Source organism: Microcebus murinus, chromosome 15, assembly GCF_040939455.1.
Source record: "Microcebus murinus isolate Inina chromosome 15, M.murinus_Inina_mat1.0, whole genome shotgun sequence".
Classification (NCBI taxonomy): Eukaryota; Metazoa; Chordata; class Mammalia; order Primates; family Cheirogaleidae; genus Microcebus; species Microcebus murinus.
The window spans coordinates 26158928-26175704 of NC_134118.1; the positions used below are offsets into that span (position 1 = coordinate 26158928).

The 16777-nt window shown below is 39.5% G+C and overlaps 1 protein-coding gene across 1 annotated transcript; it reads left to right on the plus strand.

The window, feature by feature from the left end:
• Positions 1-1186: 1186 nt before the first annotated feature.
• ZSCAN26 (zinc finger and SCAN domain containing 26) lies at positions 1187-15708 on the plus strand. The gene is given in 4 exon segments (XM_012742086.2): positions 1187-3164; positions 6631-7095; positions 7418-7535; positions 11196-15708. Coding segments are annotated over 3 exon segments (1416 nt in total). The 5' UTR covers positions 1187-3164; positions 6631-6696; the 3' UTR covers positions 12095-15708.
• Positions 15709-16777: the final 1069 nt, after the last annotated feature.

Consider the following 16777-nt stretch of genomic DNA (forward strand, 5'->3'; position numbering starts at 1 on the left):
TTTTTTTTTTTTTTTTTGTTTTGAGACAGAGTCTCGCTTTGTTGTCCAGGCTAGAGTGAGTACCGTGGCGTCAGCCTAGCTCACAGCAACCTCAAACTCCTGGGCTGCAGTGATCCTTCTGCCTCAGCCTCCCGAGTAGCTGGGACTACAGGCATGTGCCACTATGCCCGGCTAATTTTTTATATATATATATCAGTTGGCCAATTAATTTCTTTCTATTTATAGTAGAGACGGGGTCTCGCTCTTGCTCAGGCTGGTTTTGAACTCCTGACCTTGAGCAATCCGCCCGCCTCGGCCTCCCAAGAGCTAGGATTACAGGCGTGAGCCACAGCGCCCGGCCTGTCTTTTCTTTTCGCCACCGCTGAGATACTACTTCCGTTCTCTGCTGTAAAGTGCTTTGATAGTTGTCCCCCTCCCCCTAAAACATACATTCATTGAAAAGGGTTGTTGATTAATTTCTCCCACAGCAATAAACTTAATTTCTTATTACCATAAACCAAATATATATCCATTGTTCAATTTATCTTCAAAATACTTTGACACTTATTTTTGCCATTATGTTTGTTTTTTTTTTTTTTGAGACAGAGTCTCACTCTGTTGCCCAGGCTAGAGTGAGTGCCATGGCGTCAGCCTAGCTCACAGCAACCTCAAACTCCTGGCTCAAGCAATCCTCCTGCCTCAGCCTCCCAAGTAGCTGGGACTACAGGCATTCACCACCATGCCCGGCTAATTTTTTGTATATATTAGTTGGCCAATTAATTTCTTTCTATTTATAGTAGAGACGGGGTCTCGCTGTTGCTCAGGCTGGTTTCGAACTCCTGACCTCGAGCAATCCGCCCACCTCGGCCTCCCAGAGAGCTAGGATTACAGGCGTGAGCCACCGCGCCCGGCCTGCCATTATGTTTCATATTTTTTTAATAGGGAAGAAATGGTGAAGTATGTGTGTTTTATTTATGTCAGTGAGGAAAGTGGAAACGTTGGCTGTTTGTGATAACACTCAACTGACCTGGCCTGTTTCTACATTAATAAAATAAATTTTGCCTAAAAATGAGAAAAAAAAACAAAAAAAAACAACCTAGTCTCAAGAAGGGCAGATCTTATCCCCACTTCCGTCAGGCGTAGCAGGACACCATCGAGCCGTGGTCCTCCAGCATTCCTAGAGCGTAGACAAACGTGCTCCAGAGAGTGGGAGCTGACCCTCCGCAAGGAGCTCAGGTGGTGCTTGAGAGCGTTGGCTCCTCCTGTGGGGCCTTGGACCGCTGAGCTGGCCCTTGGACTGGGCTCTGAGCTGGGGCGGAACTGCGTCCTAGGAGTCGAGGAAGCGGCTGGTTCCCGGCAGGTGCAGAGAAGCCTCCCTGGACGGAGAGGCCGCGCGTAATAGGGATGGGGTTTGGGGTGGGAGGTGTCAGTTCTGGGGCCTACGAGAAGGATGAAGTTGTGGATCAAGTTAACCAGGCACAACTTTCTGCTGCGTATTTTACATCCATTGAACACAATTTTAAATAGGTATTAAAGATAGGCCTGACTGAGAAGATAATATTTGAGCAGATATCTAAAGGAGGTGAAAAGAACTGTGGATTTTGGAGGCAGGGACTTTCTAAGTAGAGGGAACCACAGTGCCAAAGCCCTGAAGTGGGAGCTTGTTTGGCATGTTTGAGGGATAACAAGGGAGACCAGAGTGGTTGGAGGGCAGTGAACAAGGGCAAACTTGTAAGAGATTGGAATGTTGGGGAAGGCGTGTAGAATAAATGAGCACTGTATTGTATAAGGCATTTCGTCATTTCTTGGTGTGAGTCTTTAAGGGATTTTGAGCAGAGAAAAATCATGATCTGACTTATGTTTTAAAGCATCTTTACCTGGGAACTCATGATAAGAATAGATTGTAAGGGGGTCAAGAATGGGATAAGGAAAACTCAAGAGTAATTCCAAAAAGTTGTACATAATTCAGATGGGAGATACGGATATCATGGGCCAGTGGTCAGATTATTGATCTGCTTTGAAAGTAGGGTCAACAGTATTTGCTCCTGGATCAGATGTAGGATGTGAAAGTAAGAGAAAAGACAAAGATAAATCCAAGGTTTTTGACCTGTGGATATGAGAGAAATTGGAGGAAAGATCTGAGGTTCAGTTTTGGGACCTTGTGTAAATTCTTCATCTCTCCATGTCTCAGTTTCCTTTTTAGTACAACGAAGTTAGTGATAGTATCTTCTTTATAGGATTGTGTGAGGATTAAATAAATTAATACATATAAAGCACGTAGAACAGTTGTGCTGGCTCATTGTTATGCTGAGATATGAAATGTGAGTAGACATTAACAAGAAGAAAATTGGAGGGTTGAAGGTTGTTCCAGGCGGGAGTAAACTGTGGAAGGACATAGGAGCAAGAAAGAGTATTGCAAATTTAAATAGTTCATTAGATAACAGGAAAATTTTACATCATATTAAATGTTTTGAACTTGATCCTAAGGGTAATGATGACTATTGTATGTAAGAGGCACAGCAGAAACATAATAATATTTCATTTCCTCCTTAGAATGATGACTATTTGCAGTGTGGGAAATAGATTGGTATGTCAGACCAGTCACAGTAGTCTGGGTAGAAGATGGTGGTGAAGGGGATGAGGAGAAGTGGATGAATTTGAGAGATATTTAAGTCATGGAATCAATAGAACTTGATTGATTTTATTTATAATGAGTTATGAAAGGAGGAAGGAAGGATCAGTTTTCTGATTCAAATAGCTGGGTATGGAGCTCCCCTAAAAACAGTTTATCAAATTTTTTATTCTATATTGCTTTTAATATATATTTAATCACATCATAGAAATGAGCCACCACTAATTAAACATCATATCTTGTATACCTGTATTAGGGTTCTCTAAAGAAACAAAATTTTTCTAGAGAAATTATCCTATAAACAGGATATCTATATCAATAAAGATCAATAGATATCTAGAAAGAGATTTACAATAAGGAAATGGATCACATGATTATGGAGGCTGGCAAGTCTTAACATCTTCAGAGTGACTTTGTTAGCTGCAGACCCAGGAGAGCAAATGGTTTAGTTCTAGTCCAAGCCCAAAGGCCTGAGAACCAGGAGAGTTGATGGTGTAGTTCCAGTCTGAAGGCCAGCAGACCCAGAAAGAGCTGGTTCAGTTCAAGTCTGAAGGTAAGAAAAAAGCTGATGTTTCAGTTTGGAGGCTGTTAGACAAGAAGAATTCTTTTACTCAGGGAAGGATAGCCTTTTTGGTTTTTTTAAAAAAATTATTTTATTTGTTTATTTATTTAAGATATGGGGTCTTACTCTTGCTCAGGCTGGTCTAGAACTCCTGAGCTCAAGCAGTCTTCTCGCCTGGGCCTCCCAGTGTCTAGAATTACAGGCATGAGCCACCACGCCCGGCCATGCCTTTTTGTTCTAGTCAGACCATTAACCTGATTGGATGAGAACCACATTATGGAGCGTAATCTATTTTACTCATTCTATAGTCTACAGATTTAAAGGTTAATGTCATCCAAAAGCACCCTCACAGAAACATTCAGAATAATGTTTGACCAAATATCTGGGCACCCTGTGGCCCAGTTAAGGTGACACATAAAACTAAGCCTCACAATACCAAACTTTTATTTTCTGGCTAATATTTATCACTTTCTTGGGCTTTTTCACTTCCATTAAGAATACTAGGATTTGGCTTTTAAAATTTTCAGTCCATTTTGACAAAGAAAAAATAACTATCAGCTGGTGAATATCACTATGTACACATTCAGGAATATATAACAGTGAGAAGTATTTGCAGCCTAGCCAAACACAACCACTAATTGAGTGAGCCAACCCTCCCACCTCCATTCCCTGAATGCACATCCATTCAAAGGCATGTATCAACAGTTGGCAGATGCTATTTCACTAATCTATAGAGTCAAGAGTAGTCAAAATCAAGAATGCTAAGGGCCTGCTCCAAGGGATGTTGGTGGAATTCTCCAAATTCATTTTTGACATTTTGAGTTTGAGAGACTTCTGTAAGGTATGTAGGTACCAGATATGCAGAGGGAAATTCAAGTCTGATACTCAAGATACCTGGCCTGAAAAATAAGGAAATCATCAGCATAAAGATAGTAACTTAAGTCACAAACACACTGTAAATTATCCCTTCCTAGTTTCTGCCCTATTTCTCTCTTCCATTCAATGTCTTACTTTTTGAAAGAAGAATTTTTGCTCACTGTCTCCATTTTCCTATTGCACCCTGGCTATTCTCCCCATTTCACTACAAAAATTGTCTTCACAGAGCTGACCAATTGCATCTGTGTTGTGAATCAAGTGAGTATGTCAGGTCTTAGATTAATCCAACTTCTTATAGCATTTCACACTCTTAAGCACTGCTTCCTTATAATTTCACTTATAAATCAATGAATTCCTCCTATTCTTTCCAATTATTATCTCATTTATTTCAAAATCTCTGTGAATTAGATATTATCTTCATTTTACAATTGGGTTAACTAAGCCTTCAAGAGGATAAGTAACTTGCCCCAGGTCAGACAGTTTATAAGTGATGAGGCTGGATTGGAACTCAGGCCTGTCTGAGGCCCAGGCACTTTCTAGCCCTACACACTTACAGAGATAGACCTCCTGGGCCTTCTTTGTACTGTTGTTTTTGTTCTCCTCCTACCTCTCTGGTTGTTGCTTCTCACTTTTCTTCCTTATGTGTAGGTGTTTCCCAGGATTCCAGCCCCACGTAATCTTTTCCCAACTATAACTAACTACCACACTGAACCTACTACACTAAACGTCAAATAGCTCTTATACTTTTCTCTCTGTATGAAAAACCCTCTTCCTATTTCCTTGTCTAACTAACTCACTTGTCTTTTAAGACTCAGGAGAACTCATCTCTGGGAATCCTTTTTTGACCTGCTTCTGGGACTGAGCTGCTTTACCTCTTACAGGTGCTCTGCTAGCATCCTGTGCACACCTTCATTATGGCACTGAAGTGCAATTGCTTATTTACTCAAGATTTCTTGAGAAGCGAGAGCTGTAGAGACCAGGGAGTTGTCTTTTATCTCTGTATTTCCAGTAACTAAGAGAGTCTGGCACGTAATAGACAATTAGTAAATGAGATGAGTTATGAATATTCTTACATTCTTTTAGTTAATTCTGATATTAAGTATAAAGAACATATAATTGGTTATATTTATTTTTTATCTTTTTTCCCTTGAACAATTTGAGAATTTTTAAATCTTAGGGAAAAGTTAAAAGAATAGTATAAGTAATATGTATATACCCATCATATAGCAGCAGTTGTCAACTTCCTGCTACATTTGTGTTCTCTCTCTCTTCACATGCACACATTTTTTCCCTGAAACATTTGAAAGTAGTTTAGTTTGCATCTCTTGAGAATAAAGATATTCTCCTTCATGACCACAAAACTATTATCCCATCTGAGAAAATTCTATATCAAGGGCTAGCAACCTTTTGCTGTAAAAGGCCAGATAGTAGATGCTTTCGGATTTGCAGGTGATATGATCTCTGTGGCAACTACTGAACTCTGCCATTGTAATGCAAAAGCAGATGTAAACAATATCTAAACAAATGAGTGCAGCAGTATTCCAATAAAGGAATAGAAAAACAGGCTTTAGGCTCTATTTAGTCTGCTAGGATATAGTTTGCTTATTCCATTCTGATATATGTTTCATATTCAGATTTCTGAATTCTTCAAAAAATATTGGTAGCTGCTTTTTTTTTAAAAAATGCAAGAGCCAAATTTCACACGTTGCATTTAGTTGTGTCTCCTTAATCTAAATAATAACCTTTCCATACCCTCTTTTCTTTTTTTTTTTTTGAGACAGAGTCTTTCTTTATTTCCCAGGCTAGAGTGAGTGCCATGGCGTCAGCCTAGCTCACAGCAACCTCACACTCCTGGGCTCAAGCGATCCTACTGCTTTAGCCTCCCAAGTAGCTGGGATTACAGGCATGCACCACCATGTCCGACTAATTTGTTCTATATATATATATTAGTTGGCCAATTAATTTCTTTCTATTTATAGTAGACACGGGGTCTCACTCTTGCTCAGGCTGGTTTCGAACTCCTGACCTCTAGTAATCTGCCCTCCTTGGCCTCCCAGAGTTCTAGGATTACAGGCGTGAGTCACCACACCCTGCCCCATATCCTCTTTTTATTCTTATAAACTCGATTATTTGAAAGAGTCTATGCCTGTGGTAGAAGAGCTACATTCTGGGTTTATCTGAAAGTTTCCTCATTATTAGATTCATGTTAAACATTTTTAGTAAAAATGCTACGTGGATGATAGAGCACATGATATCAGTTGTAATGTTGCTAAGTTTGGTCATTTGGTTAAGTTTTCGACTGCCAGAAATCTCCATTTTTTCCCTTTGTAATTAATAAGCAATTAGTATGGTGATTCTTTGAGACTAGGAGAATGCCCTCTTCACCCACTCCTCTCTGGTTTTAGCAACCATTTATGATTCTTGACTGAGTCAGTCATTTTGAGGGCTGCAAAGTGGTGGTTTTTCAATTCTATTATTCCAATTACATTAGTTGCCAATCATGTATAAACCCAAGAAGGGGTTATTGCTATTGTTACTACTAGTATTACTGTTTCTGTGATTCTTGTTATTATATTTTTAGGAGTATCCCTGAGGATACAGTCAAAAGAAAGTTCTCCGAAACAGAGAGAGCATTCTGAAGCTGGGGATGGCAACAGCATTGGTGAGTGCTCATTCCGTGGCTCCCCTGAATCTGAAGAAGGAGGGGCTTCGGGTAGTGAGGGAACAGGGATTCAAGCTGCAAGGAAACAGCAAAGGCCTTGGACAGGAGCCCTTGTGCAAACAATTCAGGAAGTTGCGCTATGAAGAGACTACAGGACCTCAAGAAGCACTGAGCCGGCTGCAGGAGCTCTGCCGACAGTGGCTGCAACCTGAGACCCACACCAAGGAGCAGATCCTAGAACTACTGGTGCTGGAGCAGTTTCTGACCATTGTGCCTAAGGAGCTTCAGGCCCGGTTATTGGAGCATCACCCAGAGAGCGGAGAGGACATGGTTGTTGTTCTGGAGGATTTGCACCTGGAGCTTGGAGAAACAGGACAATAGGTGGTAAGGGTCAGATGTGCTCTTTTGCAGGAAAGCAAGAATTGAGATCTCTTGCCGGACAGGTGAATGTGAACTCACCAGTAGGAGGGAAATTGCTAAGCTTTGGTTCAGTTTCTTTCCATCCTGGCTGTTCATTCCTGTAGGTCTTACCTCAACCTTGCCTATCCTCTCCCGGATGGAAACTGTGCTCCAGATTCTGCAACCACTTTTCTCTGCCCCTCTGGGGTTTCTCTTTGTTCTTTTTTCTGACATTTGTTTTTCTGAGCAGCAGTTTACTAAACCTTCATGTGCCTAATTGTCCCTACATGTACTTAATTGTCCCTAGGACTTAGACCAGGAAAAGAAACAAAAACTGCTTATGGAGGAGTCAGCCCCTTTAAAAACTGTGCAAGAGCAGCAGGTTTAGCATGAGGGTGAAGTTTCAAAGCCTGAGAAAGAGAAGGGTAAGAACTGAATTGCATCTTCTTTTGTGTGAGATGCGGTGTGGGCTGTGTGGTTCCTCCTGAGGCCCTGCTGAGCATCCTTGTGTTTTGTTTTTGTTTTGGGTCAGGTTTATTGAAGTATAATTTACATACAGTAAAATTCACTCTTTTTAATTGTACATATCAATGCATATTCACAAATGTGAATTAATTATGGTTGGTCTTCAAGATGTAAAAGATTTCTATCACCCCAAACGTTTTAGCTGGACAAAACACCAAGGAAAGGGTACAAAGGGAATCTGAACCTTCACCTGCTCTTTTCTCCTCAGTGTAGGGACAAATAAAAAAAGTAGTGCTAGTTTCTCACCCAAGGCAAAGAATCCCAGCCACATGCTTCATTACCCATTTTTTCTTACCTCCTTCAAATTATTGTAAATGGCTACTGTCTTTTATTTCTAAATGTCACTTGGATTTCTTTTTTTGTTCTACTATATTTTGTTTGTCACTGAAATTCCTCTTTCTAATTTCTGTTCCTTACATTTTTTTTCTTCTTTCTAGCCTGATATAATCCCTACTTTTCTCTTTGTCTCTCCCCCCTCTTTTTTTTTTTTTTTTTTGCTTTGGTGTCACCTTGGTGCTTCCATTAAAGTTAAGTTACCTCCTGTTCTATCTCCATCATTTAAATGCAAATTTTTCAGTGTTTCTCCATTCCTTAAAACCCTTCAGGGAGTTGGGTATTGTTATTCTTTCTACTTTTTTTTGATGTTTGAAAAATTCCATAATAAAAAGTAAAAAGTAAGAAAAAAAGCACCACCTTCATTGACTCTCAGTAGCCTTTAACACACAGGCTCACAGGGCATGTTCTGTTGTGTGTTTACATCTCAGCCTCATGTTTTCTTGAGAAAACATGTCTTCTCAAGTCTTAGTTTTCTTGAGAATTTTAGCACTGACAGTTCCATGTCCTGGGAACTTCCTCAGTCCTCCCAGACAAATTGGGACAGGTAGTCACACTATGTCCCACCTGCTCACACTGTGTATTCCCACGATGCCAAGATACATTCCATTTTCTCCTTGCTATTTCTATTTCTCTCTTTTGAATCTCTCCTGACCTGTTTCTTCTATCTGGAATATGTTTTTCTTACTCTCCCTGACTAATTCCTACTCATCCTTCAGGACTTATTTTAGATATCACTTTCTCTACCCTTACCTAAGTCTCCCAAGTCTGAGTTAGTTTCCCCATTTATGCTCCTAGAGCTCCAAGATTTCTTCTGTTGCAGAACTAATCACATTATAGTGTAGTTATTAACTAGTTTACTTCTCTTTTTCTCCTGCCAGATTAAAAGGACAGGAGCTTTGTCTTGTTTCCTGAGTCTGCTTTAGTCCCTGGCCTAGAGTAGATACTCAATAAATGTTTACTTGATGAATTGCTGATTTTATGTCTAAAGCCATGCTTTATATTCTGCCTACTTCCTTGTTCAATTTCCAAGTCTGCTTCAAAAGTCCCCTTCTTCTGTGAGCCTTCTGAGTAAAGAAGCTGAAAGAAAGGGGCCTATCTTTTCTCAGTAGCCTTGTAGAAATGAACTTAAGCCATGTAATCAAGGACAGGTATGTATTTTAATGAATATAATGACTAGGTTTTTTTTTTGTTTTTTTGTGGGTTTTTTTTGAGACAGAGTCTCATTCTGTTGCCCTGGATAGAGTGCCATGGCATCAGCCTAGCTCATAGCAACCTCAAACTCCTGGGCTCAAGTGCTCCTTCTGCCTCAGCCTCCCAAGTAGCTGGGACTACAGGCATGCGCCACCATGCCCAGCTAATTGTTTCTATTTTTGGTAGAAATAAGGTCTCACTCTTGCTCAGGCTGGTCTCAAACTCCTGAGCTCAAAGGATCCACCTACCTGCCTCAGCCTCCCAGAGTGCTAGGATTACAGATGTGAGCCACAGTACCCGGCCATAGATTCTTGAAAATGTTCTTTACCCCCTGGATTTGTTTAAAGTGTTATTTTATATTTAAAGTTAAGGTTGTTTTTTAATTTCAACCCTTCTCCCTCCTTTTAGTTATATATGCCATTACATTATTATTGGAAAAGAATCTCTTATTCTGTTCTCTTAATCTCTTACTTCCTGCCCTAATTGTAGGCTACTTCATTCTGTTGCAGAGGGCCTTTACACAGTTTATTATTTGCATTATGTAATCTCGCTACTCCCCACGTGTGACTTTACTTTTCTGATATCTCTTTACTAATCCCTTCACTTTCACTTTTACTTTTGGCTGTCATCCACTCTCTCCTTTTTAATTATCTGCTGACTTTATCTTTCTCATACTGATTAACCCTCATTTGTATGTTAATGTTGCTTCATAAAGTCTCTGTCATCTATTTTCTTTCCCCAGCTTCCTTTTACTCTCTCATTCTGACTTTGCATCTCCATTCATGCTCCTAGCCTTTAAAGACTTATCCAATCTGCCCATCCTTCTCACCCTTCTGCTTGTGTGTCTGAGCTTAAGTTTTTCTTCATCTTCTTTTACTTTCACCCTGAAGACACAGGCCACTTATTTAGCATACATTTGTTTAGTTTCTGTTTTGTACTAGTCACTGAGCTAGAGAAAACAAAGTCTACTCTGCATGTGCTTATAGTCTCTTGGAGGAACATTGGAGTTTGAGGGGGGAGAAACAGACTAACGAACAAATTATTACAGCATTGAGATAGAAAAGATATGTTGAACCCCTGAGGAAAGCAGTTACTGCTGTCTAAAGAGATTGGGAAAGGCCAAGGCATTTTTGTCAACTTCATGTTACTCTCAAGGTCTTATGATCCAATGTTTTTAATTTATTGATGAGAACACTGAGCCCAGAAGATTTAAATTACCTTTCTAAGATTATACAGTTAGTGATAAAATTGGTACCACATCTACATTTCTTAGTTAAAATGCTATCCCTTTTTTATTAGCTCAGGGTCCTCAATTAACCTATATTTTTTATTTTCCATGTGACAAATCATTTTCACAAGTATACAGTCATGCCCTTTAAGACAATTGGTTTGCTTGCTTTCTAGCTTTTCTGTGTGTGGTGTGTATCACTTGATAAAATTTAAGCCATTTAAAATAAGTTACCTCCCTCCACAATCCCCCATCCTTTCCCAAAAGCAATCACAGTTAACAACTTCTTGTGTATCACTTCATATATATTTTATGCAAACACAAGCATCCAGAACATTTTTAGTTTGCATACATGTCTTTTTTTTTATTTTTTATTTTTTAAATTTTTTTGAGACAGAGTCTCGCTTTGTTGCCCAGGCTAGAGTGAGTATCATGGCGTCAGCCTAGCTCACAGCAACCTCAAACTCCTGGGCTCAAGCGATCCTCCTGCCTCAGCCTCCCAAGTAGCTGGGACTATAGGCATGCACCACCATGCCCGGCTAATTTTTTCTATATATATGTTAGTTGGCCTATTAATTTCTTTCTATTTATAGTAGAGACGGGGTCTCACTCTTGCTCAGGCTGGTTTCGAACTCCTGGCCTCGAGCAATCTGCCCACCTCGGCCTCCCAGAGTGCTAAGATTACAGGAGTGAGCCACCGTGCCCAGCCTGCATACATGTCTTGATTTAAATTTTTCCTCTTAGTAGATTCCTTTCCCTAAGCATTGAAAAACAAGTAATTGGTGTTATATATTTAATGTTTTAGGTGAGGAGACAAGGATTGAGAATGGGAAGCTTGTTGTAGTGACAGACTCTTGTGGAAGAGGTGAATCATCTGGCAAAATCTCTGAACCCATGGAAGCTTATTATGAGGAGTCTAACTTAGAAAGGCAGCCGGCCAAGCCTAAGGAGACAGACTACAAATGCTCAGAATGTGGAGAGGGATTCATCCAGCACTTGGACCTGATTGAACATGAGAGTGTACACACAAGAGAGAAGCTCTGTGAATCTGAAGCTTGTCAGAATTCTGGCCTTACTGGACATCAGAAAATCCTCTCCAGAGAGAAAGGTCATCAGTGTCATGAGTGTGGGAAAGCCTTTCAGAGGAGTTCACACCTTGTCAGACATCAGAAAATTCATCTTGGTGAGAAGCCTTATCAGTGCAAGGAGTGTGGAAAAGTCTTTAGCCAGAATGCAGGCCTTTTGGAGCATCTCAGAATCCATACTGGGGAGAAACCTTATCTATGTATCCATTGTGGAAAGAACTTTAGGCGTAGCTCTCATCTTAATCGACACCAGAGAATTCACAGTCAGGAGGAACCCTGTGAGTGCAAGGAGTGTGGAAAAACCTTTAGTCAGGCTCTACTCCTTACCCATCATCAGAGAATCCATAGTCATTCTAAAAATCATCAATGTAATGAATGTGGGAAAGCCTTCAGTTTGACCTCAGACCTTATTCGACACCACAGGATTCACACTGGAGAAAAACCTTTCAAGTGTAACATATGCCATAAAGCCTTCCGACTGAACTCGCACCTCACTCAGCATGTAAGAATCCACAATGAAGAAAAACCCTATGAGTGTAATAAATGTGGAGAAGCCTTCAGGCAGAGATCAGGTCTTTTTCAACATCAGAGATATCACCATAAAGACAAACTGGCTTGATGAGGTGTTTTCTCCTTGTAGAACTTCAGCCAGGGCACATTGACAAGCAAACAGCACTTTAAGAAAAGTCACTCTAGCCAATGTTGTCATCAGAGCATTCTTGGAGGCAAAATTGGAAGCCGTCTGCCTCCATTCTCTACCCTTTATGTTCCTTGAAATCAATTTTGGACAATAGTAATTTTACCCTAGATGGGACTGTGAGATCAAAGTTAACCACCATTCTTCAGTGCAAGACTTCAGAGCTTTTAACATAATAAATGCATAATTATGCATCTCTAAGCAGTAGAGAGCCTCATGACTGAGTGAAGGCTTTAAGTCAGTAATGAATCAAGAGTTCACAGATTATAGACTTAAGAAAAACAAGGGCAGGTTGATATTTTTGCATATGCTATAGTAACAGACTCCTATAGAATAATGATGTTTGGAAATATACTACTCTCAAAAGTGTGTCTAAAAGTACAGGTTAATGAGAGCATTTTCCCCCATTGGCTTCACACCATTCCTCCCACTGACCTTACTCTCATGCTGCCTCACCTAAAATCAGTGGAAACATTTTAGAAAGCAAAGATGATCTTTTGCTGGTTAACTAAGAACTTGCCTTCTTGGTTAGCTTTAGGTAGCTTTACCATTTCCTATCCTCATCCCCACCACATTATCTTATGATTCAAGTTATAAATCAAAGTTTACTTAGACTATGGAAGAGATTTCATGAGTCATTCGAATGAACTGTGCTAAATTAATCCAAGTAGCAACTGTCTTACTTGACAACTCCAATGCCAGTATAATGGCTGCTGCATGGACACTATTCAATAAATGTCCAGTGAAAGAAATTGGACTTTTTTTCTTTTAATATTGATACAATTTAAAAATATTGCTTGTTCTGGAATTCTTTGAAAGCTAAAACAATTAAGTCAGCTTGGAGAGGAGATCATGATCTTTATATTATGAATACCAGAATATCATGGTAATGATGAGGAATATTAAACTTAAGAGGCCAGGCGCGGTGGCTCACACCTGTAATCCTGGCACTCTGGGAGGCCGGGGTGGGCAGATCATTTGAGCTCAGGAATTTGAGACCAGCCTTAGCAAGAGTGAGACCCTGTCTCTACCAAAAATAGAAATAATTAGCTGGGTATGGTGGCGTATGCCTGTAGTCCCAGCTACTCAGGAGGCTGAGGCACTTGAGCCTAGGAGTTTGAGGCTTGTGAGCTAGGCTGATGCCATGGCACTCTAGTTGGGGCAACAGAGTGAGACTCTGTCTCTAAAAAAAAAGGACAAAAACTTAAGAGAGTCCACTCCAAAACATATCACCAGGATGATAACCATCATTTACTGATTGGTAACCATCACTGCATAGGGTACTGCTGTCTGGAGAAGACTTCTTAGTCTGCCAGTGTGGGAAGATTGGTGAACTCTCATGTAGTGATTAGGACTAGGTTTGGCACATGTAGTTTAAAAACAACAACAGCAAAATAGAAATGACTTCATAAAAGTTTATTTTTCTTTCCAATAGAAAATGCAGAGATAATAAGTCTGTCCTTGATGACTGCGAAAGCTTCAGCCATCACATGTAAAATGTGGACAAAAGGCAGGATAAAAAGAAGTTCCTCCCAATTCAGTCAGCTCCCTTTGAGCAGCCTCTCCAAGAATGTCTTAGCACATATGTCATAGGCCAAAACTTAGGAAAGGAAGGCTAGAAAGTGAGCCTTATTCTGGGTTGTAGAGTACCCAGCTGAAAATTAGGCTTCTGTCACTAAGGGTAGAGGGGAGAATGAATGTTGGATTAGGCAGTTAGCAATTAAAAGATTTCATGTAAAGTCAATCATATAGTCTGTTGTTAGAAAGTCATAAAACTATGTATGTTTTACTCTGCCTTTTGACTAAAGTTAAATTGATAGCAGGAATTTTTCCCCCAAGTATTTTGAGGGCTATGCTGTGAGGTCAGTACCTAAACATTTAGCTCTGTGTCATAGTTTAAAACTGTTTGACCTTGTGCAGTTTAAAAAGGAAAGTACATAGAATATCTTTATTATTCTTATGAAAATGAAAAGATTCCTCATATGAAGAACTATATACCCTTAGTTATCTGGAAAATTTATCTTGGCTCTCTCTATGATGATTATATAGAACAGGTATAAACATGATATATTCATTGACACCAGGAATAACCTAATTCTTACAGCTCCAAAAGAAATGGTGTTCTTGTCGTTCTACTTAGGGGAGACCCATATTTACCTGGGCATAAATGTCAGAGGTATATTTAAATAATATGCTTTCCTTCTCAAAAGTCATAGAAAAATTGAGCAAAGGGCAAGTATCATAACAAATCTCAATTAAGGTTTCGCTTGCAGTGTAAGACACCTTAGTCACCCTAAAAGGTAAATTAAGAATCTATTCAGAAGACAGGAACCAGAAGGAATGTATTGCAGTAATATCTTCTGATCAGGCATTTCTGTTTGGGTGGCATCCTTATATCCAAATGTAGAGTGGAATGGAAAGCCTCTGTATCTCCATTTCTCTCTCTCCTGTTTAAAAAACTGATAAAGTTATTACATAGCCTGCAATTATAAAAGTATTATAGTATGAAAAAATAAGGGAAAAAAACATACTAATTGTCCATGTTATACTATCTTCATACATTCTTATTAAATTTTTTCTATGATAGAAACTCATTGTAAAGAAAACTTGAAAAATATAAAAAATAAATCACCTCATTTCATGGTCTAGATATAACTTCTTGTATGTTTTGAGATCCTATTCTTTTTTTGCACATAGAAACACTTTGCTTTTCTCACTAAACTTCAATTCTATCATGAACAGTTTTCATTTGTAGCAGACAGGACAGTCAATTTGCCTATCTGCACACCCCTTTCTACTCCAGTCCTGCCATGATCCTGAGTGGGCAGCCTGTGTGTGACCATTCCCTGACTACTGATGCTTGAATAAAGAGGGAACCCCCTAAGCAAGGCTTAGCCATTTAGATACCCATGGGAATTTGACACTGGATCACAGGTTGTGTTGGTCTTTATTAGTCATTTTAACCAAAATGTAATATAGAGCTGGAATTTTTGTGGCCACATAACCAAATAGAAACAAATGGAGAAGCAAAAGAATGAAGCCAACTCCTGAAGCAGAGATCCCACAAGGGCCCAGAGAGATTTGGGAGTAGCAACCTCAGGCCTCAGCTTCTGAGATCCATCTACATCCTGGTCTTGGGAGTCCCTGGAATACTCACTCCTGTTTTCTTCCAATAAAGGTTTCTTTTTAAGTTAGTTTGACTGGGTTTCAGAACAAACAAACATCCCTGTTTAAGATACTGAGATCGTTAACAGTCTGCATGGAAGATAATTTTCTAGATAAGCTGCACAATATTCTATAGTACATGTCCCTATTTTTAGTCATTTAAGTCATTTACAGTTCTGAAATGCTCCAAAATCTGAAACTTTTTGAGCACTGACATGGCGCCACAAGTGGGAAATTTCATACCTTACTTCATGTTACAGTTAAAAGGCAGTCAAAACTTTGGGGTTTTTTTGCTTTCTGTTTTTGAGACAGAATCTCACTCTGTTGCCTGGGCTAGAGTGCAGTGGCATCAGCCTAGCTCACAGCAACCTCAAACTCCTAGGTTTAAGTGATCATCCTGCCTCAGCCTCCCAAGTAGCTGGGACTACAGGCATGCACCACTATGCCTGGCTAATTTTTTATCTATGTATTTTTAGTTGGCTAATTAATTTCTTTCTATTTTTAATAGAGACAGGTTTCACTTTTGCTCAGGCTGGTTTTGAACTCCCAACCTTCACCAATCCACCCAGCTTGGCCTCCCAGAGTGCTAGGATTACAGGTGTGAGCCACTGCACCCGGCCCAAAACTTTGTTTCATGCATAAAATTATTTAAAATATTGTATAAAATTGTCTTCAGGCTATGTGTATAGATGATGGTATATACAAAACATAATGAATTTCATGTTTAGATTTGGGTCCCATGCCCAAACTATTTCATTATATGTATGAAAATAATCCAAAATCCAAAAAAATGTGAAATCCAATACACTTCTGGTCCCAAGCATTTTGGATAAGGGATCCTGAACCTATAGTTGAAATCATGCAGTATGTAGCCTTTACATAATGGCTTCTTTCCACTTAGTAATATGCATTTAAGTTTCCTCCATGTCTTTTCATGGCTTGATAGCTCATTTCTTTTTAGCACTGAGTAATATTCCATTGTCTCAATATACCACAGCGAAAGATATGTCTGTTAAAGAAATATCCAAAATATAGAAAGAACTCAAAACTCAACAAGAAAACATCTAAAAAGTAAGCCAAAGACCTTAACAGACTTCATTAAAGAAGGTATATACATGGCAAATAAGCATATGAAAAAAATTCATACCTCCTATGTCATCAGGGAAATGCAAATTAAAACAACAATGATACCTCTACACATCTACTACAATGGCCAGATGCTGGTGAGGATGTGGAGCAACAGGAACTCTCATTCATTGCTGGTGGGAATGCAATTATAGTACAGTCACTTCGTATGATAGTTTGGCGGTTTCTTACAAAATAAACATAGTCTTACCATATAATCCAGCAATCTCCCTCTTTGGTGTTTACCCAAAAGAGCTGAAAACTTATGTCCACACAAAAACGTGAACATGAATGTTTATAGAATTTTATTCATAA